At 41.1% G+C, this 25,527-nt stretch overlaps 1 protein-coding gene across 1 annotated transcript in view; it reads left to right on the forward strand.

Moving 5' to 3' along the window:
• ADAM12 (ADAM metallopeptidase domain 12) overlaps positions 1-25,527 on the forward strand; it is a 359,573-nt gene that overhangs the window by 190,908 nt on the left and 143,138 nt on the right. Inside the window, exons 4-5 of the mRNA XM_060241431.1 lie at positions 15,179-15,257; positions 22,174-22,250. Coding sequence (XP_060097414.1) covers positions 15,179-15,257; positions 22,174-22,250 — 156 coding nt within the window. The remainder of the gene's footprint in view (positions 1-15,178; positions 15,258-22,173; positions 22,251-25,527) is intronic.

Consider the following 25,527-nt stretch of genomic DNA (forward strand, 5'->3'; position numbering starts at 1 on the left):
CTTCAGGTCTTCTCCAGGATGTGGAGGAGAGTTCTGGGAAGGGGGGAGGCACAATAAGGTGCAGTTAGTTCATTCCTCTCTTTATATCTGAGCCTTTTCTGGACTTGGAGTCTGGGCTGCAACCACAGAGGTGTATAGGGGGCACCAAGCAGTCACAAACCTTCTGGATTCCCACAGTGCATTAGGCTTTTCAAAAAATATTCCTTTGCACTATTCTTATGTTGTATTAAAAGAAAATCTCTTAATGAACCTAATCATTAAAATAATTTCCCAAGCAAGCAAGAAGCCTGTCAACCTTATCTAAACATGTGACATTATCAGTTCAGTCAACTGCAATTTGGTACTGTTACTTCTTATCATCTTTTGTAATGAACATTAGAATTTGTGGGGGGGAAATGTTTTACAGACTTCCTTGAAGGCTGCTAATTTACATGTCGTACTGTGATATTCTTTTATAATGCAATTTATACAGTGCTATTATGGAAAGAGCAAAGAGGCGTGATAAAACATCCTTAAGTAGCAATTTGGAGAGGATAATATGCTAACAGAAATACGGTCAAAGTTAGTTGTTTTATTCTGGTAAAATTGTCCCAAGATCCGGGCTCTCTCTGAAGAAACAATTACTCATAGTTTCCTCATTGAAATGTAATAGCACATGGTGAGTTAGATAGGGAAACCCAAGATTTCTAAGTCAGTATACTCACCCAAGCAGCTTTTTGCTGAAAACTCCTCCAACCTCCCAGTTCTTGCATTTCCAATTTAACTTGGGTTTATGGACTAAGGAGGAGCTCAGCTGCAGTTGCATATAGTCCATCAGCTAACATGACAGCCTTGAGATGCTACAGAAGGGGAATTTGTGAGCTGGGACTTTACAAGGAAAAGGCATTAAGGGAATGGAGAGAGGTAACTCTTAGGTCTTGCCCCTGCTGCATCAGCACAAGCTATTAGACTTGTGGTTTTTTGTTGTAATTAATTATAATAATTAGGGGAATGGGATGCTTTATCATTATAGTAATGAATATGAAAATAAAGCAAATCTAAACAGCCTGTAACAACAACAGCAACGCCATAATTTTATTTCATTTTGTTCTGGCTTCTTTTGTTACTATAGTCTCTGCCTCTATTGGTTTCACTTCTACAAGGCAGAAAACATTTTCTTAATAAGGGCATAGACAGAGTCAATGTTCCCTCTAAGCTGTGGAGTCTTGTGAGCAAAAATTCTACTTTGTGAGCTACTGGCATAAATTAGTTTGCTCTGGAGCCATTTTTCCTGAGCTAAGAAAAAATGTGTGAGCTGCAGGCTAAAAAAACTGTGAGCTAACTCACAATAACTCAGCTTAGAGAGAACACTGGACAGAGTACAGTATTCCTTAGGGGAAACGGGAAAATGGCTCTGGACTTTTTTGACTGTCAGCTATAGCCACTAGGATTACATATATGTGTGAAATATTACAGTCACAAAAGATATGGGGTAGGAATTTGCCTTCCTCTCTCATCTCGGGACCTGCCCTGCTGTAACAAATTTGCAGTCTATAGTCCCCAGCTTTGCTTCTGTTTGCCAAACCTTATCCCCATCCAAGCAAATCTACCACAAGGTCCTGTCGCTCCTGCCTGCCTGCCCAGATGCCGCCTTTTGCTACCAAATTTATTTGCCTTGTCAGTCTGCCTGTTCCTCATGCTACAGTTCTTCAAGTGCAGTAGCTGCAGTGCTATCTGTTTTACTGTTTGGAAACTGGAATCTTAGTTCTCCCACATGGGTTATTTTAATTGCCTCAAAGTGTGTGTGTGGGGGGGGGGGTGCTTTATGCTATCTGTCTGAAAGTTGGCACTATGAGTGTCCTCAGGAAATAGTACAACCTCCTGATTGTCCTGTTTAGATGGGAAATTATGAGAGTAGAGTCCCAAGAAAAAAGGGTATGTCATCTTTTGAAACCAATGGGAAATAATAAAGAATTATGAAAATGAAACAACAATAATGAAAGAAACAATAATGAAACAAAACCATATGAAACAACCCAATAATGAAACAGCCCTTTTTGGAATTAACAAAAAGAAAAGAAATGCACAAGAAATGACAAGGTACCTCACAAAAACCTCCTGAGTAAATTTAGCAGTTATGGGATATGAGAATGGGTTCTCTTATGGATTAAAAAGTGGTTAAATGTCAGGAAGCAAATGATAAGAATAAATGAATAGTTCTCACAATGAAGAAAAAGAGGAGAAGGAGATTGGATTTATACCCCACCCTTCACTCGAAGTCTTAGAGCAGCTTACAATTTCCTTCCCTTCCATTCCTCAAAACAGACATCCTGTGAGGTAGGTGGGGCTGAGAAAGCTCTCACATAACTGCTTTTGAGGGAACAGCTCTACATGAATTGTGACTGACCCAAGGTCACTCGAGCAGCTGCATGTAGAGATGTGGGGAATCAAACCTATTTCTCCCAGATTAGAGTCCGTGCACTTAACCACTACACCACATAATTAACCACTATACCAAACAGGGAAGTAAGCAGTGGGGTCCCATAAGAATCAGTATTGGGGCCAGTACCTTTTAATTTTATTCATAAATGAACTGGAACTAGAGTTGAGTAATGTAGTGGCCAAGTTTGCAGATGTCACAAAATTATTCAGGATGGTGAAAACCAAACTGTGAAGAGCTCCGAAAGAACCTTCGCAAACTGGGTGAGTGGGCAACAATGTGGCATATGAAGTTCAGAGTTGGTAAGCATGAGGGGATACACACTGTAGGGTTCAAGAAGGAGTATAGGGGGAGGTACTGGAAGGAATTAACACACACATAAGTTGTATTTTTGGTAATAACATGGCCACAGCTTTTTAAATTAATACAGACAAAGGAGCAATATGGCAGCATAGGGACAGATCCAGGCATCGGGTGACCCACCTGCCTCCTGATAGAACTGTTACCTCAGCCTGCCTGCTGGGAGGGGGTCACCTGTGGAGTGACAGGATACTAGTACACATGGCATCCCTGCCATATGGTGTCTCTGCCAGCTGGAGGTGGAACCCAGCCAGCAGCCCCTGCAACTGAGTGGCTCCCCACCAATGTTCCCTCTTAAGCTGCAGAATTTTGTGAGCAAAAATTCTACTTTGTGAGCTACTGGTATTAAAGTTGTGAGCTACTGCATAAATTAGTCTGCTCTGGGGCCATTTTTCCTGAGCTAAGACAAAAATGTGTGAGCTGGAGGCTAAAAATCTGTGAATTAGCTCACACTAACTCAGCTTAAAGGGAACACTGCTCCCCACCCCAAGGCCTCTTATGGTAGCCCCCCAAATGGGAGAAGTGCATATGCAGGCCTGGCCTCCCCTCAAAGGGTCTAACCCAATGCCCAAACCACTGTGATAATAAATGAGCAGAGTAAGCACAAGTATACATCTTATCAGCCTAAAAAAATTAGGAAGGGAGGATGGGCCAGCTGGTGAACAGAACAAAGAGGCCAGGATTCCTTGTGGGCATGCCTATATTGACCCCCTGCCTCTGCACTGTGACTCATGGCCGATGAGGTGGTCTGTGGAGCACTGGCCTGTCCCTGCCCTGCCAGAGGAGACAACATGTCCCAGTCAGCCTCCTTCCAGCCTCCCACACCTCTTGGCCACAAAACACTGGAGTAGGTAAGTCTTGGCTGTGCTTAGGACAAAAAATCCCAACTTCAAGTATAGGCTAATTGATTCTGAACTTGCTAAGACTTAGGGGGGAAAGATCTTGGGGTTGTAGTGGACAGCTCAATGAAAGTGTCAACCCAGTGTGCTGCAGCAGTGAAAAAATGCAAACTTTATGTTAGGGATTATTAGGAAAGGGATTGAGGATAAAACTGCTGATATTATAATGCCCCTGTAGTGCAGCTTCATTTAGAATATTGTGCACAGTTCTGGTCACTGTATCTCAAAAAGGACACTGGAAAAAGTACAGAAGAGGGCAACTAAGATGATTGGGGGGTGGATCACCTTCCTCATGAGGAAAAGCTGAAGATTTTGGGACTGTTCAGTTTAGAAAAGCGACAACTAAGTGGGGGACATGATAGAGGTTTATAAAATTATGCATGGAGTAGAGAGTTGAAAATGTTTTTGCCCTCTCCCAAAATACTCAATCTGGGGGGCATCCAATTAAGCTGATGGGCCATATGTTCAGGACAGACAACAGTGGGATCCCACAAGAAACAGGAAATACTTCTTTACATAGAGAGTGATTATAATGTGAAATTTGCTGTCAGAGGATGTAGTGATGGCCACAGAAATGAGCAGCTTTAAAAGGGAATTAGATAGACTCAAGAAGGATACGTCTATCAATGGCTACTAGCCATGGTGACTGAGGGCAACTTTCACATTCAAAGGTGAATCTCAAAGCTGGGAGGCAACATCAGAGGAAGGCCTCGGCCCCTGTGCTGCCCTGTTGTTGCTGTGTGAGACAGGATGCTGGACTAGATTGACCATTGATCTAATCCAGCAGGGCTCTTCTTATGTTCTTAAATTTGGAAGGCATTGCTACTAGCCTGAAATAAATAGCTGCACTGCACATCATGACTGCTACTGCTCTGCCAAGTTGAACTTACATCTCTTTTTCAGAGTACTTATCCTCTATGGCTTATGGGGTGCCTACTTCGCAGCATACTGGTTGTTACCTCTAGCATCATTGTACCCATTCAGTGTCTCCCAGTCTTATTGTCAGTTGTTTCCTTCCCCATTCCCTGCTCCTCATTCATGAACTGCCACATTTTCACCAAACAGCATTGATCTTTCATGTTATTTCCCTGTCCAGCAATTTCCTTACAGTAAAACATTACTTCTGCATAATCTGATATAGATTCTGTGGCTCTCATTTTCTTTTTTTAATGTTTCATCTTAAAGTTAGTAGTAGTAGTGCTGACCTTCTCGTTTCCAAATAATGAGGATGCATGAACCTCACCTTTCTATGTGTATATTTGCCCAGAAACAAATTAAAGATGCTTAAGAGTAGGTTTAAAAACTGCATCCTTTACGTCAACTGCTTAATATTATTGAATGACTTCTAGTTGATTAGGCAAAAAGCTTCTGCCCAAATTTCATGAATAGCTGAAAGGCATCAGTGAAACAATGTGGACTGTCCGCTTAGACTTTGTAGTGGAAATGAACCTGCTGTTTGTAACAGGACTCAATAAAAATACTTAATGAGACACAGGAGTCAGCATCATTTTTGGGAACCAAACCTCCACAAAACTGAGACATTTTTCATTGCCTAGATGCTATGCCATTTTCAATTATTTAGGAATTTGAGCAAACAGGGCTCTGAATTTTTAACATTTTTCTAAGAGTAGGGTAACAAAAGTAACACAGTCTGTTCTCAGAATGAAATATCTCATAAATTTGTTTCTCTCTAAACTGAAAGGTTGACTCAGCCTTCCATCCTTCCGAGGTTGATAAAATGAGTATCCAGAATGCTGTGGGGGTAAAATGTAGATGACTGGGGAAGGCAATGGCAAACCACCCCATAAAATGTCTACCAAGAAAATGTAATGATGTGGCGTCACCCCATGGGCCAGTAATGACTCCGTGCTTGCACAGGGGACTACCTTTACCTTTAAACTGAAACCACATATGATGTGCACTCCATACATTTTGAGAAAGAGCCTTTGCATTAATTGAATGGTGTGTCTCTTCTGCATGGTGATCCTTTGTCCATTTCTGGCAAGGCAGGAGGTAATGCAAATAGAAGTTGGGGCTGCTGTTAAGAGCAGTCACTAGTAGAGAGATAGCCGGTCCAGACCTAAGTAAAACTTTAAGGGCTTATCCCAGCAGAAGAACAAGGCTGGACTTCAGCACTCTGGACAGATCATAGGGAACAAACATCTTGCTTTGGCAAATTTCTGGGTCTAGCTGTGGTTTTGTCATCTTCAGGGCCTCTTTACCTCTCTCAGATTCCACCCCTGTCATATAGAGGGGAGATCACTGAAATAACAATTGGGCTGCAATGTTCTAATCCTTTTCTTTTATTTCTTCTCATGGTAGTTACCGCTGTTGGGGAGCAGACTTGAGAAATCATCATGCCTTTGATGATGTAGTTCCAAAGGATCCTGACCAATAGGTTAAAGCTCAATATGGGAGTTAAGGTGCCTCTACAGTTTGTTCTATCACCTTCTCAAATTTCTGCAGCCCCTTCTCCATCTGAGTTGGTGTTTGGGTTGCTGCTTGGGGCTTAGATCATGAGAATGGCCATGTAAGATACTGAATGCTGTATATTTCATATTCCTTCCCAGCTGTAGAAAGAATGCCCAAACTAGCAACATGCATGTCCATGAACATCTGGTAGTGCTGTAGAAATTTTCCTTTCCTCAAAATTAAACAGTGTTTCATTGTATGAGATTTCAGGAGCCTTATTGTCAATGTGATAGATTGTCCATGTGATAGATGGGGGAATTTAACTGTGCCTTATTGTCAATGTGATAGATGGGGGAATTTAACTGTGTGGACTGGTGATACTTTAGTACACTGCCACCACTAGAGGGAAAAGCACCTATATGTGAGCAGCATGTGTAAGGTAGGGAAGATTCCTTTTTCTGCCTGAGAACTGGATCGTCATTTTTACAAGGCATTCCACCTCCTTTCTTTAATATTCTTGGTACTTGAATGGACCAGTAAGCTAGTGGGAAAGTAACATATTAAGAGAGCAATCCTAAACAGGTCTACTCTGAATTCTACGGAGGCCTGTTCAATGGGGCTTACTCCTAGAAAAGTACTTTTAGGTTTTCACTGTTAGTCACCCAAATTATAGGATCCAGTTTAAAAGGATTATTGTTAAGCAAACATAAATAAGCAAATCAGGAAATTGGGGGTATGAAACAGAACACTTTTTCAAAAGCAGTTTTCCAGCTAATTCAGACTTACAACATTTTGTCTCCTTAAGGAAGTGGGTCAGACAGTCCACAGGCCAGACCTGAAAGCTTTAATAGCTGACCAAAGCAGCCCAATGCTGACAACATCTGGGTGCTGATGGTGGACTACGAGCACTGTCCTTGATAGACCATACTTTAGAGTTTGGCTGAAATTAGTCACCTTTGACTATTCAGAAAGTGGGGGCTTCTGCAAATACATATCCAAAAGCCACAGACCAATGAACAATTCCCCCAGGATCATGCTTGTTCTGTACTTGGCACTTCCAGAATGAACTACAAAAGTTCTCTGAGATGGGGTGCCAGGATGATCAGAAAGAAAGAAAGAAATTCTCATTTCTTATCCCCTGGAATGAGGTTTGCAGATCACTGTGACAGCTGGCTAAGTGTCAAATCCAGGATACTTACTCCATTTGCCAGATTTAGTGTTTTGATCCAGCTGAGTTTCTGACACGTTTTGGCCTTTTCCACACATTCCCCCAAATAGCAGTGTGCTCCTGACAATTTCAATGTCTAAAACATAGTACCTGTGTTTGAAAATCTTATTTTCAGTTGTGAAAAACATAGGGAAGTCTGGGAAGTGGGAAGTCTGGGAAGTATATTCTGTAAAAGGCATGAATTTTTTTTGTTGCCTCCTTTATGAAATTTAATTTTTTTTTCTCCCTGGGATTGTAGTTCTATTAAGTTTGCATATTTGACACTTGGAAGGGATTGTTTGTTTTTTAAAATTTTCATTGTGACATTATATTTCCTCTGTGGAAACTCACCAGAGTATTTCAGGTAGAATATTATAAAGTGGCAACATTCAGGGGGAAAATGCCCAAAAGCACTTTGAAACACTTAAGATAATTAAATAGGGAGAGAGAGTATGAGATGTTTAAAGACTGTGCAGTAATTGTATAAATCGGGTGGTGTTTGATGCGGACGCATGGGAAACTCATTAACATGCTTGCCTTATTCTTTATATTGCAATGAGAAATAAAGGCTAAAGATGCTATCATTTGGACATTCACAAATATTCTTAGCAGGCTAACTAGGCAAACAACAGCACATTTAATAGGCTTTTTTTATTATTCCTCTCAATCCATATAACAATCAGAACAGCTTGAAGCTGAATAAAGAATAGCCATTTCCAATTTGAAGGTCAAGATGACCCAAATGAAGATGTGATAGCATTAATGGATTATAATAGTGTCTATGGGCTGCAATTTCAATATTTTTCCTTGTTTGTCTCCCCAGCAAATGATGCACAACAAGAATGTTGTATGATCTTTGTTGCAGCTTAGATAGAGGGAAATGAAATACTGTCAGAGCACCTGAAGAAAGTTCTGCCCATCTAATGGGATAAGGGTTTGTTTGTTTGTTCGTTTTTGTAGAAAGATCCAGCAGGAACACATTTTAGGCCACATCCTCTGACATCACTATTATTTTGCACAGGGCTTTTTTGTAGAAAAAAACCGAGCAGGAACTCATTTGCATATTAGGCCACACACCCCTGACACCAAGCCAGCAGGAACTGCATTCCTGTTTTTTAAAAAAACAAAAGAAGCCCTGAATGGGATGGATTTCATGCTGTCTAAGTGAGAGTAGGTACAGCTGGCTATGAAAGAGGTAGCATGTGATGCTAAGAAAAATACAAACAGCAAAATATTGATACTGCATATCATGCACTGGCAAATGCCGTTAGTACTCTGTGGTAGGAATAGCTTCTGAAACACCTTAGTTCCTTTGTGTCCAAACATGCTTGGCACTTAATCCATAAAACTGCTGTTCAGAATCAGTACAATTTTTTTGAAGCATGTTAGAGATAAGGTCTGGTTTCTTTGTTGAAGGAAACAGTGGAAAATCTTAATTTAAAACCAGCTGGTCTTTCTGGAGTACTATATCCTAGACAAAGATTTCCTGCTAACAGCTGCTTATCTACAAGCACAGCACAAATTCATATTGGATTTAATTATATAGAGATTCAGAACAAATATTTAAAGCATTTAACTACTGGGGAGCTTTATATCTTCACTTCCTTTCGGAGATGAATTCATGATATTCATACCATATCTGGAAGTCTGAAGATATTTTTGCATGGTGAAGGGAGTTAGAAGTTAATGACCAGGTATATGTAGAATGGAACAGTTGTGGGGAAGTGGCATAGGCCTCATGACCTGCCTTTTAAAAGACAGAGCACGCCTTGCTTTGGATGGTACAGGTATAACCACATACATTTTTAGTTTTGTTTCCACTGTCATGAGTACTAGAAGCCTTTATGGATTTTGTAATTAAAACCAAGGCTTCTTCCACACCAAGGGTTAGTGGTGTCCATGGAGCATCCACACAGAATCATTCTCACATCCTTGGCCTCAATGTGCTGTCTTCCAAACCTACTTTGCTATGATCTTTTTTTCAGAAGAGCAGGGTCCAAGCACATTATTACAGTGTCTGGATGTGAAGGTACTTATCTGCAAAAGTCTCCCCCCCCCCACACTGGTGGCATTTTGTTTCTCTCAGCCCCTTGTGTTTTCTTGTTGGAAGTCTTTTTAAGATCTTTTTGACAACTTTGGTAATGTGTATAACTATCTGTATACCATTCACAAAAAAAAAAAGCTGGAGAAATAAAGTGCTCATGTGGATGTTCAGTTTCCAGTGTGCATGCCTCTGTCTTCCCAGCATGTCATGTGGATGTAATCAAAGAATCATAGGAAGTTGACTTCACATATCTTGAAATACCATTTAATTCCATTCTCTGACACTATTCTTTAAAATGGTTTCTTCATGCAAGAAGGCTAAACAGTATAGTTTTAAATGTATGTGTACCAAAACTGCTTAATCCTTTTCCTCAGTGAGCTAAAAAATCCTGAAGATATTAACCATGATCTTGTGAGATTTCCCATTGCATACAACCGACGTTTTCCCCTTGTCTGCCATTGGTGAGACAGCAAACTGATAGTGAAGAAGAGCAAGTCCATGTGTACACTTGTTTCACTGGCAGGTTTCATCAGGGATTTTATTCCTAAATCTGGCTCACCACTGGGAAAGGTGTCCCTTGTCTTCTCATAAAGCTGGAGTGGGATCATAATTAGAGTGACATCCAGTTCCAAATCTCCCACTCAGACAAGGAGCTCACCTTAGATCACACTCACTCTCAATCTTGTGAGGATTATTGTTAGGATGAAACGAAGGAAAAGAGAACCACTCATGCCATCTTCAGTTCCAAGATTCCATCAGGCACCCCCAACCAGCTGGCAAGAGAGAATATACAAAGAGAGATGTGGTGTCTTCCCAGGCATCATACTGCACATCATGAAATGTGATTCGTTATCGTTGTTTTGATCCATGTCCTGTCTCATATTACATTGATTTGATTACGTTAAGCAGATAACCAATTTAAATATCATACTTTCCAGGGGAGGGGGAAGAAATGTAAACCAATCTGGAAAATTGTATCTCTTTCCAAAGGGAGGCAAATTATCTAATGGATACATGTATCAACTGTGGCATTTCTTGGGTACTGTGAGGCAACTGTTGCACATGTCTTTCCTTCTAGCCAGTCACAATTGCTAAGTTGTTACGCATATTATTGATAATCTTTCAAAGTGCCCACATATATGTTGCAATCTCCTGATATCAGCACTAACTGTTTATTCCACTAGGCAGCTTTTAAAGTATCAGGCATTTTCAACAGAGACGGCAACAGCTGGTTCTGCCAAAAATATTGGCTAGCCAAGAGCAGGGGTGGGGAACCTCCATCCCGAGGGCTGTATATGGCCCTTGAAGTAACTTGGTGTGACCCTCAGGGATTGCTAGGCCGAACCGAGGCATGTGGCAGCCTCCCTGGGGCCTGACTGGCCAGCGAGAATTGTGGGGTCCAGCTGCACTGTGCAGCAGCCTCCCTAGGGCCAGGCTGGCTGGCCAGAATTACTGCGGGGCCTGGAAAAGTTACTGTCACAGTTCAGTTTGCACTTGATTATGGTGTGGCCTAATATGCTAATGAGTGTGTGACCTAATATGCTAATATTAGGGGATATGGTCTAATATGCTACTGAATTCCTGCTGGGCTTTTTCTACAAAAAAGCCCTGGACCTATGCATTTGCATAGGGTGGTGGGCAGGGTGTGTGTGTGTGCCAGATTAGGCTCTCCCCACATGGCTTCAAACAGAAAAACAATTATTTGCAATAATTTTGCTGGCCTGAATCATTCTTCGTCGACGGAGCACTGTTTTTTACGTTGATCATTTTTTATGGCCTGCGAAGGATGTTATAAATATCCATATGGCCCTTGGCAGAAAAAAGGTTCCCCACCCCTGCCCTAGAGACATGTGTTGTACAGGACCCAACCTTTTCATTCAGCTGTCACAACAATATCAACAAGCCATAGAACAAGACTGCAGAGGAAAATTCATGGCTTTGGGGGAGAAAGGGGAGGAGGAAAGTTCTTGCACTAGAAGCTTAATTCTTGCTCAGGTTTTAAAAAAACCAATTCTTTCTGTGTATACAGTACCAAAGAAAGCTTTTATCATCTTTATTTCATCTCTTTGTCATCTTTTTTTTAAATCCATTTGATCTTTAAAATATAGATGAACATGAAATAGCACAGTGTTCATTTTATGCCCATAAAGAATTGTTCATTAACATTGTGATCATAGTGTGTAATGCAATCACAGTTTAGTTGACTTTGATGGATCTAAATAATGCTGAATGTTGCAGCTCTAGAACATTCCCTTACCAGGTTTCTTCCAACCTGAGAAATTTGATGGTGGGTACCTAGGCTATCTGAAAGGTTTTTCTAGCACTGGCAACCTGCATTCTGATTTTCACTGTTATCCCTTTGAAGCTGTAGTAGTATGATCACTAATGGGAATTGCTTTTGCACAAACAGGGCTGCATGTGACTGAGGGAACATCTCAATGAGTTTCTTCTATGAGCTAGTCTGAGGGGTGATAAGTATCATGCCAATGCCATTGGCCTGCAGGAAGCAAGGTCACTAGTTTTAGTACTGTCTGACTGGCCCATGTAGGCAACCATGTGGCAACAGTATTGCTCACACAAATGTAGGAATATATAAATAAGCCCATATACTCTTAAATCTGGCTTTTGAAGAACCTTGCAACTAGTTTTTTATGCTGAGGAAGATTTGAGCCCTCATGGCCACCCACTTTTGAGAGACCTCCAGAAGCAGATTATGAAACAGTCTGGGAATATGCTTGCCAAAGAAAAAAGATTAAAGAAAGCCCACTATGTTTGAGCCCTCCAAAGTCATTTGTTTGCTTTGTAAAGCCTTGCTTTGTAAAGTATCAATATATCTTTGACAGAGCTGCAAAACAGAGCTAGGGACAGATAGGGAAATGTCTTTACAAATCTGAAGGAAGTCTGAGAGTCACAAAAAAGTGAAATCTTAAAAAAAATACACAGTGGGGGATTAAAATTCCACAAAATAACAAACAATGCCTGTAGCTTTAAGGAAAGGATCTCAGGGAACTTTCAGTGGCTGTTTGGGATTGCTAGGCAATGTTGACAAGCTTTCCATGTCCTGTCTTTCATAAAGCAAAGCCATGAGAGGGAAAAGGAGTGGACTGGGAAAACCAAAACAGCTCTGGAAAAGATCCAGCACCTCAGTGGCGATAGGCCCAGAGGTGACTAAGAAACTCATTACCCTCATGGCTTGGCCTGGCCCAACAGCAGCAAGTCACTGTGCAGTATAGGACCAGGCATCACACAACCCAGCCAGACTTTTCTCAGGAGAGACTGTCAGGGCAAGGAAGGAAGGAACATTGAAGACATGGGGGCAGATAAAGGTAGGGTTGGTGGAAAGGAGAGAAGGAAGAAAGCCCAGCAGCAGGCATTGGGCTCAACCTGATGCTAGCCACTGTGTAACTGGGACCAGCCCAGCACTGGAGGCTACAGTATAACTGGACACAGCCCTACACTGGTAACCATCACAGAACTTGGCCAGACTTTTTCTAGGGAAAGGTTGTCAGGGATAGGGATAGAGAAGAAGGTGAAAGCTGAAGACATGGGCACAGATAAAGTTAGGTTGGCTGGTGGGTGGACAAGAGATGAAAGCAGGAAAAGGGGAGAGGCTACGGAGACTTTCAGGGAAGGGAAAGAGGAAATAGTGCAGGAGGGGATGCAGGATAAAATCAGATGTCCCTTGCCGGTCTCCCATTTGTCTTTATTTCAGCAGCAATATAAATATATAATCATCAATATGGTTTAATTTAAATTGTTTTATAATAGATTAGTGAAGGGATATGGTTATAAGAAAGGAATAACACAGTTTTCACACTGTGTTGGTGAAATTGGTATTGAACCTTTCTTCTTGGAACTTTTTCATTTAACTCATATGTTTATGTCAAGAACTTAAGCAATTGTGGTATTTTTGCCCCTACATGTAGAGCCAATATAAATATTTTCTTCCCTTTTGACCTGGTTAGAAATGCATTTCATGTGAGAAATTAAGAAATAGATCAATACTTCACTTTTAGGAAACCAGTTTCTGAGAACTGCACATACAAAAAAAGTAATATTTCCTGTAGTCTTCAGAATTTCTACAGGCAGATTCCTTTCAGTAGATATTTGCAGGGTTTAAGATGTCAGCAGGAACCCCACAAACCAAAACAGTTATTTTTACATTTAGGAATGCACAGGACATTTAATGTTAACACTTCCTAAACATGGGCTGGAACATGATTATATTTTCAACTTATGGGAAGAGGAGGAGGAGACTGGATTTATACCCCACCCTTCACTCAGAGTCTCAGAGTGGCTTGCAATATCCTTCCCTTCCTCTCCCCACAACAAACTGCTCTTGAGAGAACAGCTCTGCTGAGAACTTGTGGCTGACCCAAGGTCACCCAGCAGCTGCATGTGGGGAATCAAACCCAGTTTTCCCAGATTAAAGTCCACACTCTTAACCACTACACCAAACTGGCTGGGAGGGAAGGATAAGTTTTGCCAATTCCCCCTTCCCTGCTACAGACCCCCTGTTTGTCTTTTCTGAGGTTCCCCTGTGCCCCCATGAGCAGCATTTGAGGGAGATTAATTGGCTGCAGCTGAAGAAAGAAGCAGGAAAATTCTATTCTGCTAATGGAAATTCTTTCTGTTAGTAGAAAAGTTAGTTGGGATCCAGCCGAACTCAAGCTAGAAAAAGAAAGGGGGGGGGGGGAGGGATGAACAGTCATTTCCACATGTGAAGAAATGGATGTTTAGCAACCAGCTGCTAACAGCTTTTATGTACCTTTTCATACAAAGCTAGTTGCATCTGGTTTACAAAGCGTGGGTGAGCCATTCTTGAGGTAAACCACTTTCTTCTGTTATCACCTCTGCACTTCTGAATCACTGTAGTATGCTGTTTAAAATGTCTGCAGCACTTCCAGCAGCACCACACTTTATCTCCTACACAATCATCCTCAGACTTTTTTATATTCTAAGTTGAGCGCTATAACACTTCATAGAGCACCAATATAGCACTTCAGTACAGCAGCACTATTAAGATGTTTTGGCATCACTATATTGGTCTAGCATTATAGCACTCAACTTAGAAATTTCCCCAATAGAAGCTTGAAGAAGATTGCATGGCAAAAAGGGACACAGGGAAAGTGCAGCGCTGTTTAAAATGACCAGATTGCTTCAGAGACATATAGTCAATTAAATGAAATTCACTGTATGAAACCTCTGTCCCTGTATCACTTTACTCAGAACCAGGCAACAGATAACATCTGGGTTAGAATAGTATGTGAAATGGGCCATAGAATTTATGTATTATCTTTAACTGAAATATTGCATGAAGCAATATTCTTAGTTTATGCCTAATGGTTAAAGCAGCAGGAAACCTGTAAGGGGGTTTCTCAAGGCTTGAAAGAACCCCCCCCATTTTGAAATGTTAGTCCTATGTCTAGTTGATGTAAATCACCAGGGTCCTCACAGATGGGGTGCCTTCTAATGGAGTAATGCCATTACAGAAATTGTGAGGATTTATTTTCTCTTCCATAAAGGGAGGCATACCACCCAGAAATTGCAATCTAGAGAAGTGGCTTGGTGTCAGTTTAGCATATTCTTGAGTATTATAAGTTCAACAAATCCATATTCCAAACTAAGTACAGGTTTCAGAAGGATCACTAATTGATTTCTGTATACATAATTCTTTTGCAGTGAGAGACAAGCAAATTTACTCTCTCTAGAAAAGTCTTTTAAAAATATTCACAATGTCATAACTATTGGCATTGTTCATTTTCTAAATAAAAATATATCAATTTATACAGAAATATGTCCTTGGAATTTAAAAAGTTGTTTCCAATTTTTTTCAGTGGCCTTTTTGCTGGTAACTTCACGGAAACACACTATTTGGAAGATGGTACCAGTGCTGTTCTCATGCACGATTACACGGTAAGATTTGTGACTTCTTGCTGTGAGGGCTCAAAAGGATACTTTATCATTAAAAGACTTGTAAGGGAACAATGTTCATACTGTGGATGAGGCTATATTGAGTTTGGGTAGTTTTCTGGCCCTTTTGTTACAAAATCAAATCTGTGTAAGATTGCCAGCTCCAGGGTAGGAAATTCCTGGAGATTTTGGGGATGGAGTCTGGGGATGTGCAGGTCTTCAGTGGGATATAATGCCATAAAGTCCACCTTCCAAAGTGGTCATTTTCTCCAGGGGAACTGATCTCTGTTGCCTGGAATCAGTCGTACCTGGAGGTTGGCATTGGAACCCTAAATCTGTAGGAGGAAATGTACTAAGTGGTACATGAGGAGAAGGCTTTAATGGTTATCAGATTCGAGTGCTTAAGATTCTTTGAAAATATGCCCATTAGAGCTTTTCAACAGACTTCAAGCAGCCTTTTTTTGCAAAGACAAGGCACTAGAGCCAGTTTCTGCAGTACAGAAGCTCTCAAAAGGAGACCCTAAGGCCTTTCTGGCCTTCTGCAATACAGAAGCCAGATGTTCTTCTTTTCCTTTCTCTTTTGTTTTCATCGATTCAGACCCTAAGAAAGATGAGGGAGGGCTGAAGAAAGAATTCTTATAGTACTTAATAGTTGTGAAAGTTTCCACAAATGTCCTCCTGAGGAATTTTAAAACTTTCTTTATAAATACAGAAGTGCTTTGAAGAAAGAACATTTTTTTCTTCTGGCTGTAAGTAAAATGTCTTAATTAAAACAGCACACCGGCTGGTCTTAATTATGTCATTTATCTTTTAACTTTTGATTAGATCCAGCTTAACTGGAGTTGTAAAAAAGCCTCAAAAAAAACCTTGATTTGTTTGGTGTACCAGTAGAAGTTTTGTGCTTCATGTCATTTTCTGCAATGAAACTTGTAGATGGTAGTAAATTGACTTATGTAATACTAGTCTCATATTGAAGCCATTGCTATGAACTTATTTAAACCTGTGTTTAAAATGAATGGTACATAAACAACAGCCTATGCTTGTGATACAGTAAATGGTTAAAATGCTTTGTGCTTTGCTGGACCTACCTTCCCCCTTGCTATTTTTTAAAAAGTTCTGTATGCTACCCCAGTGAGATGTTTTAAATCTGCATACTGGAGTTACCAAGGCTGCCAAATAGTTTTACAAGATTTCTTTTTAACAATCTGATACCAGTGTGTGCAGGACTGTAGCCAGGATTTCATGTTTGGTGGGGTCCACCACAGGATTTGGTGTTTGGGGCTGGGCTGGGGGGCCACCCAGTTTGGCAGCCCAGGGTTCTCAGCACTGTAAACTGCCTGGAGTTCCACAAGCCAGTCCCCCCCCCCTTTGTGCCTGGGCAGTCACAGCAGCTCTGCCCCCCTACCCCTTTCTTATGTGCCCCTCTCTCAGACAGGCAGAGACCACTTGACTCTCCCCTCCCCCCGCCTTTGCTCTGCATGCTGTGTTAGGGAAGGGGAGAGAAAAAAACGAAAAGACCTGCAGCAGTGCTACTATTTGTTCAGAGTGGTGGTGAGCTCTGACAGATTGGGGGCCCTCCAATGGAGTGGCCGTATAGTTGGAAGGGGGGGTTGAAAGGATAGGCTTGGCCCCTGTGTGTGTGTCGCGAAGGAAAAAAATTAGCAGCATTTTGCTTGGCCAGAGTGTTACAAAATGAGAAAAGAAAGAAAGTGAGTAGGTTGGGTGAGCAGCAATGGAAGGGAAGCCTGGAAGGGTGTGTGGATAAAGGGAATATAGAAAAGAAGATCAGAAAGAAGCAGGGATTGATGGGGTGGAATGAGATTTCCCCTCCCCTGAGACATCTCATGGGTCCCATATGTGGTATATAGCATATTTTCTTCCCCATATATAAGAACTGTCACCATGTTTTATGAAATACTCATTGCTTGTTGCAAATGGTCAAGGAAAAGGATTGCTTGTTTGGGGACATTTCTGCCTCTGTGAAAAACAAAATGACACTCAAAGATTGTTCACAAAGTGGTCATCCAGAGTTTGTGAGGTTGTTGTTTCCATACTAATCCAAATCTGAAGAAGAGGAAGCAGAACTCTCTAAGAGGATAACATGATGTGCCGTGTTTTATGCAACATTCCTTCAAGCTAATTGTGCCACTTGCACTTATCCCTACTCCATAGTTCCCATTCTTCAATGTCCTCTAGAGACAGCACCTGATATTCATCTTGTCAAGGCTAAATCGAGGCTATGATCCTGAAAACGATTATGTTTTAGGGTTGCCAGGTCTGGGTTGGAAAATACTTAGAGACTTTGGGGGTGGATCCAGGAGAGGGTGGGGTTTGGGGAGGGGAGGGGCCTCAATATGGTACAATGCCATAGAGTCCACCCTTCAAATCAGCCATTTTCTCCAGGAAAACTGATCTCTGCCTGCTAGAGATCAGGCCTCATGTGGAAACCAGCAACCCTATAATATGTTTACTGGAACCATGGTCTGGCCTAAGAGCTGATGCATTGGGCACAGACCTGGCACTGTGTCTCCATTTGATTGTTTCTGTATGGGTCTTACATCTCTGATGCTCCTGCCAGGAGCCTGGAAGGCTAGTGGACCTGGACCAGATGTAGGAGAGCTGCTTCTGGAACATCAGCTGGGTCTCACAGTGGCAAGATCTCAACTGCAGGTTCTTGGCATTTGGGGGCTATAGGGCTTTGATAAGGACCTGACAGCAGGCTTTTAGGGCATAGCCTTAGGAGCCACAATGTCTTGGTCTGAGAGAAACCCTGTAGTGGATTCCCTGGTCCCCTTTATCTGCCTCAGAGAGGAACCTTGTCTCTTCCTGGTGCTTGGTCCTCCTCTGATAATTCTGATCCTGATGCAGCAGGTGTGAGGCTAAGCATCCCTGACTCCTCTCGAGGATTAATGTGATTAGTAATAGGCTTATTCCATCTTGCAGGTGTTGCTAATTGGTTCTCTTTGCCTACATAGTCTTTATAATCTTTAAGGCCAGAGTTGGAAGTGTGGTAATTAGCTTTTCATGAGAACCTGAGGTCTACAGGATGGGAGGGGGAATCAGGAGTAATGAGGTAACTTTCTAGAGGGTTCCAGCAGGAAAATGTCCTGGTTGGGTATCATTATTATCTGATGCTGCTTGACTAAAAATCTATAATTGAGCAAACAGCCTGAAAATGGAGCTAATAGCAGTGTAGAGAATGTGCAAACTTTGGTGTTTGACTCTCGAATTTAAGTTCTGTGCCATCTAACACAGGTCTTTGAAATGTGTTAAATAGTTAAGCTAGTTTTCTTGTTTTCTTGCTGTTTGATTTCAGAGTGTTGTGTTGCACATAGATTAAATATTTGCTCTGAAAGACATTAAATAAAACTTATTTAATATTGTAATATAAAGGTTTGGTTACTTGTTTACGTTAGCCCTTGGAACCCACCTTGGACTCCTTGACAGCAGAGGTCTTGACAGTGGTGCTCAAAAGACTAAAAGGTGACATGTCAAAGAGCCACAGGTGGCCTCCCAGCCACAAAGTGAATATCATTGGCATAGTAGGATTCTGAGCAGATGTATTTAGTCTTTTATTGCACCCAGGATGCACAAAGAGACAGTGGTTTTGAGTGTCCAGCAAGGAGAGATTAGTAATGTGGTCATGACCTAGAAACGCAAGAGCTGTAAATTAATCTTAGAGCTGCGGGCCAAGCACTCTGTGGTAGGGATTTCAGTAGTTGCTTCACTAACTAATCCAATGCTTCGTCATAACTGGTTGGCATTATCCTCATATCATCATTAGTGTGGGCTTATTTGTTTACTTCTGCATAAGGAACTTGCCAGCTTTGGTTTGTTTGTTTTTTTAAAGGTATCTAGATAGCAGTAGAAATAAATGCACGGTGTACTAATATTCAGGTAGATTGTACTGGTTTAGCCATTGGCCACAACAGGAGCAGCGACAGAAACAGTGACCCTACCCCCCAAATGTACATCAGTTAAATGGTATAAAATCTATACAATCAATCAAATGGTACAATACAATAGCTATAGGAAATATGGTTAATCCACAACGCTATCCAAGACCTGTTCCTCCATAAAAAAGTTCAACACAAAAAATAGCTGCTTTTGAACAAATTTGGCGTGTGCATTAGCAAACCAACAATCTCACCATAAATGGGAGTGAAACCTCTCCTGAGTGTCAGGATGTAGAATAAACAGTAACACAGTTCCTCAGTGTCACCTGTAACACAGTCACAATGCTACAATTACCAATTGTTCTGCTTTGAAGTCTTCAGATAAAAAAAAATCATCAAATGGACTTAACTAATAACCTGAGTGATGAACATGTTTTCCCTAGGATTATTTTCACCCTTCCTAATAATCGTCTTGACTGTGCTGGTGTTTGAACATAGGTACCAGAGAGTAATTTTGGCTGAGGTTAAAAGCGGTAACTGTTGGTGAACCTATTAATATTATTTTTGAATTTTCCAGCTGTCACTGATGCTGTCTTGCTTTAAGCAAGCCAATGACAGCCTGAGTGCAAGATCTTACTGGGGAATTTGGCACCATCCAGCTTCCCCTCAGTCTGTCATATCTCCTCCCTTGATTCCAATAGATCTCTCCATTTCTCAGCTTCCCCTTTAAAAGGGAGATGTTGTTTGTACTTGATCTGGATTATATTTCAGAACTTTCTGCTTTCAATTATAATTGTGTGCGTATGTGTGCATGCAGTCATTTGTACAAGTATTAATACCTACACCAGATAGCATAATTTATTGTTCAGGACTTTCTCCGCTGGAGTTTAGAAGACATTTTGTATTTTGTACCCTTCTTGTATTGGTGAAGATTAGAAAGATGATTCAGAAACAACCTGAGAAATATAACATGTTTTTATCCAGCCATGTGGACTGCAAGTCGATTATAGATCTTTTCATTTTGTGCAGTTAGATCTTTACCTTAAAAGTAAAAGAAAAGGAGAGATACTCTTGTGCACAACTAATATTTTCTTTAGTGTGTAATCCAATTTGCCAAGAAATCATACTCCTGAACTATTAAAACTCAACCCTGGTGGTCTTTTCATCGTTATTGCTTTCTCTAACAAAATCAAAGTGGTCTTTAGCAGTCTGCTGTCTGAGGCTATGTAATTGAAAACCATGCCCTGATACTGGAAAGGTTAATTAATGCAGCTTAGATATGAATGAACCAAAGTAATAAGAGGCAGAGTGGAATGACTGCTAGGCTGAAATATGAGTGATAACTTTACTTTGCTCTAATAAAATAGCAACCTTTTACAATGGGGCTTTGGGCTTCCACATGGTATTCAGAGGAGCTATTTTAAAAAAGACACAAAGAAACCCTGAACATGATATAATCATTATGTTCTGGCCAGGTCCATAATTGGGAATATGCTGTTACCTTAGTCAACAATAGCATTAACCTTGGTTCCAGACAAATGGACATCTTTACCGAGTATGTATCTTCTGTTGTGGTTGCCTTTTGTAAACAGCTGGATTTATTAAAGAAATGTAATAACCAAGCCACAAAATGAAACATGCTTGCTGCTTCTGAAAATAGAACTCCCTTTTATTCCTGTTCCTAATAACTCACTGCTCCCAAGTCAGCATAATTTAATAAAATGTTCTTTCTTTCCCCAACCCTTTCCACATGTTTCATGTATTTCTGAAGGCAGAAAAACAGGGAATTACCTTGCACAATATGCTTAGATACATATTATAAATCTGCCTCACATTAATAAAGATATCTTTATATTGAAAGCCTAAAGATAAATGACAATGTAATTAGCTCTGCTATTTAATATTACACCATGCCCCACATCATAGTTTTCCAATAAACATAAGCTACTTTCACATGGAGACAATTTTCTGTGTGGCTCTGCTGAGAATGCAGAGGCCTTTGCAGTGACAGCAGTACATTCACGCAGCCACTGTCTCCAGCTCAGCCTCCCATGGCCACTCTCCTGCCCCCCCCCCGAGGACTTTTTTAGTTTTTTAAAAATCAGGAGTTTGTAGCCCAGTAGGGCTGCCAGCCTCGGTGCTAGCTGAAGATCTCCTGGGATTACAACTGACAGAGACCAGTTCACCAGCAAAAAATGGCTTTGGAAGGTGGACTCCATGACATTACACCCCACTGAAACCCCTCCCCTCCCCAAACCCTTCTCTCCTCAGGCTCTGCCTCCAAAATCTCCAGGTATTTCCCAACCCAGAACTGGCAACCCTATAGCCCAGAAACAACTTTATAATATGTTGCCATGGTCTGTTAGTTACCAGCTTTCCTTTTTAAAGGCCTGCATATTTCCTGTTATAACTCTGAAATGAAAGGGGCAAAAGCTTACTTTAAAAATGAAAGCTGGGAATGAGCACCAATCTAGCAATTGATTTTTTTAAAGGCCTCCATTTGGGGGATAGGAATGGTAGCTATAGTGCCTTAGGTAAAGAAACTGTTGATGTGGATGGAACCTTCAAAAATGGACACCTTTCCATCTATACAACATCCAAGGGTTACTTTAGCTGTATTCTTTCCAAAAGATTGGACTAAGTGAAAGAAAATACAGAAGGCCTTTGAATATAGAGGCTTCCCAAAATACCACTGCTCTAAAGTAGCCAAGACAGAGAAAAAAATTGTGTGGAAATAGCCACAGTGAAGAAAAGTCAGTTTGTCATTAAGAAATGTTTTAAATTATTGTTTGAAACTTACTGAATGAGGGATACCATAGATATTATTGGCAGGAACTAATAACTAATCAAGTACTAAGAACTGGAAAGATTCTCCTTGTTTCATACAGGCAGAAAGAAACTTGGTGGCATTCAGTGCTTAATTTCAGGGGAGCCTTTAATGCAAAGAACTTTATGTTACAATAATAAACCAATACAGAAAATGCAAAGGTACTGAATTTCCCCATTGTTCTCTGTTTAATTAGGATCACTGCTACTACCATGGTCACGTGCAAGGTCATGCTGAGTCTGCAGTGAGTTTGAGTACATGTTCTGGACTCAGGTAAGCGGGACAATCAGAAATAATGATGGTAGCAATTCTGTCTGCTAAGCTGTGATTTGAAAATACTCTGATCATGAGACTCTTACTTGATCAGATACTAGAAAGCAGCAGTGCTGAGATAGCTACTCTTAACTAGGTAGTTACTCCTCAAAATAAGAAGTGCCTCCTATAAATAAAAAAAATTATAAGTTTCATTTGGGCATCTCAAGGCTTCTCCGTGCATGTTTTTTTTTAAGCAGAATCAATGGCAAGCATTAGGCAAGATATAACTCCTGATAATTGAAGCAGGTACCATAATGGCCCTGGGGAAATGCAAATATTTCCACAGTGAACGGTGTGACTCTGTTGTTTGTTAAGAGGGAAACTTGGTTGTTTAAGGAAATGAACTGAATTAGGTACATTTAGTAATTTTTTCAGTCCTTTTTTAAAAGTGCAACAAAGCAAGACAGGACATCAGTGCCATGGACATGAATTTATACTATAGGCAGACGTAGAGATCTCAGTGTTCTCACAAGTCACTCCAAATTATCATCCTGTAATGCTTTATACATCCACAATACATGCTTCTTTTGTATATGTAACAGCAGTGTTGTCACCAGGTTTTGATGTTTTACATCTGTTTTTTGAGAATTTGTAGCAACCCAGTAATGTTGTCATGCAACATGATAACAAAATTGGGGTCCCAGCCTAATATATTCAGCATGCTCTGTGACAGATAGCATGAATTTTCCTAAATTACCCAGGCAATGCTCTTGAGCCTTGAGGTAAAGGAGCAATATTTAGGGACAGAATATTTAACTCTGTCTCCAGGCTGCTTCAAATCGCTGTCCTGGCAACTGAGGCTGGCCATAGTAAGAGTCCATATGTGATGGTGGTTTTCAGATAACAGTGTGCATGGCTTTAGCCCACTAAACTCATTTCACAGCTTGATAGCAATATATAGTAAATAACCTGCAGTCATTATCAGGGCATAACCTGAACCTGAACTAAAAGCATATTATAGCAAAGCTTTTCTACTGCAAAAAATAGATGTCATGAACCATGCAACCTCTTCCTCAAGGTACAATGAAACAGTGAACTGTATAAATGGGTTATATAGGCCTAATCCACAGAATACCTTCATTTCCCCATGTATGGGAGTTTGAAAAAAATAACACACAAGATAACAATTACATGAGTAATATCCTGAAAAACAATTTTGCTAAAATGTTTTAGTCCTACTGTGCTTCTCTTTCCAGCTTATATGGAAAGATTTCAGGCTTGTAGTCCATCATAAGAGAAAATATGAAAGTTTTCTGTAAGAATGACATTACTGAAATAACTCTCCAAGCTTCTACTTGACTGTGTACTGGATGGCAGAATGCTTTTTTGTAGAAAAAAACCAGCAGGGCTCATTTGCATATCAGGCCACACCACCTGACCTGGAAGCATATGGCTGCCACATGGTGGGTTGGGCCAGCCGGAGCCCTGGCTAGCCCAGGTGGTGCTCTGCTCCCGTGGGCTCCAGCAGAAAAAAAATAGCTCTGGCAGAAGCTTTAAAAATGTTGCTACATATTTAAGCAGTTGCAACACGGGCTTGTATTTTGTGAATGGCGGTATGAGGTTGACTGCACCACTAGATAATATAATGGGGGCAGAAGCTGTGAACAGAAAAAGACCCATCAAAGGTGTGGGTTAGAATGAGAGAATGCTAGTATCATTACATAAGCTTTGTTCACTCTTCCTTTAGATTCTGGGGCACACGTGTTAGCCAAATTGCCTTCAAAGAAGGTATGCGGGAATTATTTAGATGGGCAAAGATAGCAAACTAAGCGGGGTCAATAACCTGTGTATACAGGAGTCAGTTCACCCAGAAAGTCTCTCAAATAATGAATACTAAATACTAAAAAGAGGGTTTTATTAGAAAAATTCTCAAGCACAAAAGAAAAACAAATCAGCAGCAATCACACAATCCTCGGAAAAATAGGTAAGGAAATTGGATAGGAAAACATATAAGGGAAAATATACAGGGTGATACTTTACATCTCAATGATGCAGAAGGACGATTCTCTAGCAAAGATGATAAGGGAAAGGGAAGCAAGAGACAACCAGCATCACTTGCGAATAATGGGCCCAACATCGATCAGGTAATTGGGGGTGGCTTGGACAGCAAGGTAGGGGTACCTTTAAAGGCACATCTGACTGGCCAAAAACCTGGCCTTCTTAGAGCTAAATTTGTGTCCTGAGGAGATGTCAGGTGGTACATGACATCAGCCTGGAAATGATTCCCAGGAGTGTGACAAAAGGATTAATGGGCGATTATGGTTTTACATAGTGAAAAACATTATTAAAACAAAGAAATTTGAGTGCCAAATTGTTCCCTATTGTGACACCTTAGCTAACACAATGGAAAAGGTCTACGTGACAGGATGAAGTAGTTGCCAGACCATTATGTTCTATTGTGTAAGACGCTTGCCTTGATGGTTGGCAGGAAGAATCTTTTGTTAGGTGCGAAAAATGTTGCAGCAGTTCTATTGTTAACTGTTGACTTCTTCATTTACATCTCCAAAGCATGCCTGGTCTCTGGAATGTAGTATGTGGTGCACACATCTCTGCATGGCGGTTTGCAGGAGCTGGCGTTATCCTTTTGAGACATCTCAGGAACATGGCTTCTATCTGAGCTGCTCTGGCGCTGTGTGGAGGGACGGTGGCTCAGTGGTAGAGCATCTGCTTGGGAAGCAGAAGGTCCCAGGTTCAATCCCTGGCATCTCCAACTAAAAAGGGTCCAGGCAAGTAGGTGTGAAAAAGCCTCAGCTAGAGACCCTGGAGAGCCGCTGCCAGTCTGAGAAGACAATACTGACTTTGATGGACCGAGGGTCTGATTCAGTATAAGGCAGCTTCATATGTTCATATGTGTTCTAGATGACAGGAGTGCAGCTACTGTCTGCAGGGCTGAGCAGCTCATCTGGGAAGCACAGTCTGGAGTCCTCTTTGCAGGGCAGGCACAAACAGTCACACAATAGCAGACAAAGGCAAGAAGCTGGCTGGAGCCTGGCTGGAAACACTGCTGCATAGTCCATACAGGGTAAATGTCCATATAGGGACTGGCACAAAGGCCAAATTCTTATAGTCCAACAAGCACACTTGTTCATAAAGCAGTAAGCATGAGTTTTAAATTACTCCTTTTATCCCCACACAGTGGGACAATTTTTTAAAACCTCTCTTCTGGCTGGGAAGGTGTTACTTGCTGTGGTTTCAGGGACCGAACCTGAAGCTAGAGCTGAACTTTTCTGGGGGT

This window comes from Heteronotia binoei, chromosome 6, assembly GCF_032191835.1.
Source record: "Heteronotia binoei isolate CCM8104 ecotype False Entrance Well chromosome 6, APGP_CSIRO_Hbin_v1, whole genome shotgun sequence".
Classification (NCBI taxonomy): domain Eukaryota; kingdom Metazoa; phylum Chordata; class Lepidosauria; order Squamata; family Gekkonidae; genus Heteronotia; species Heteronotia binoei.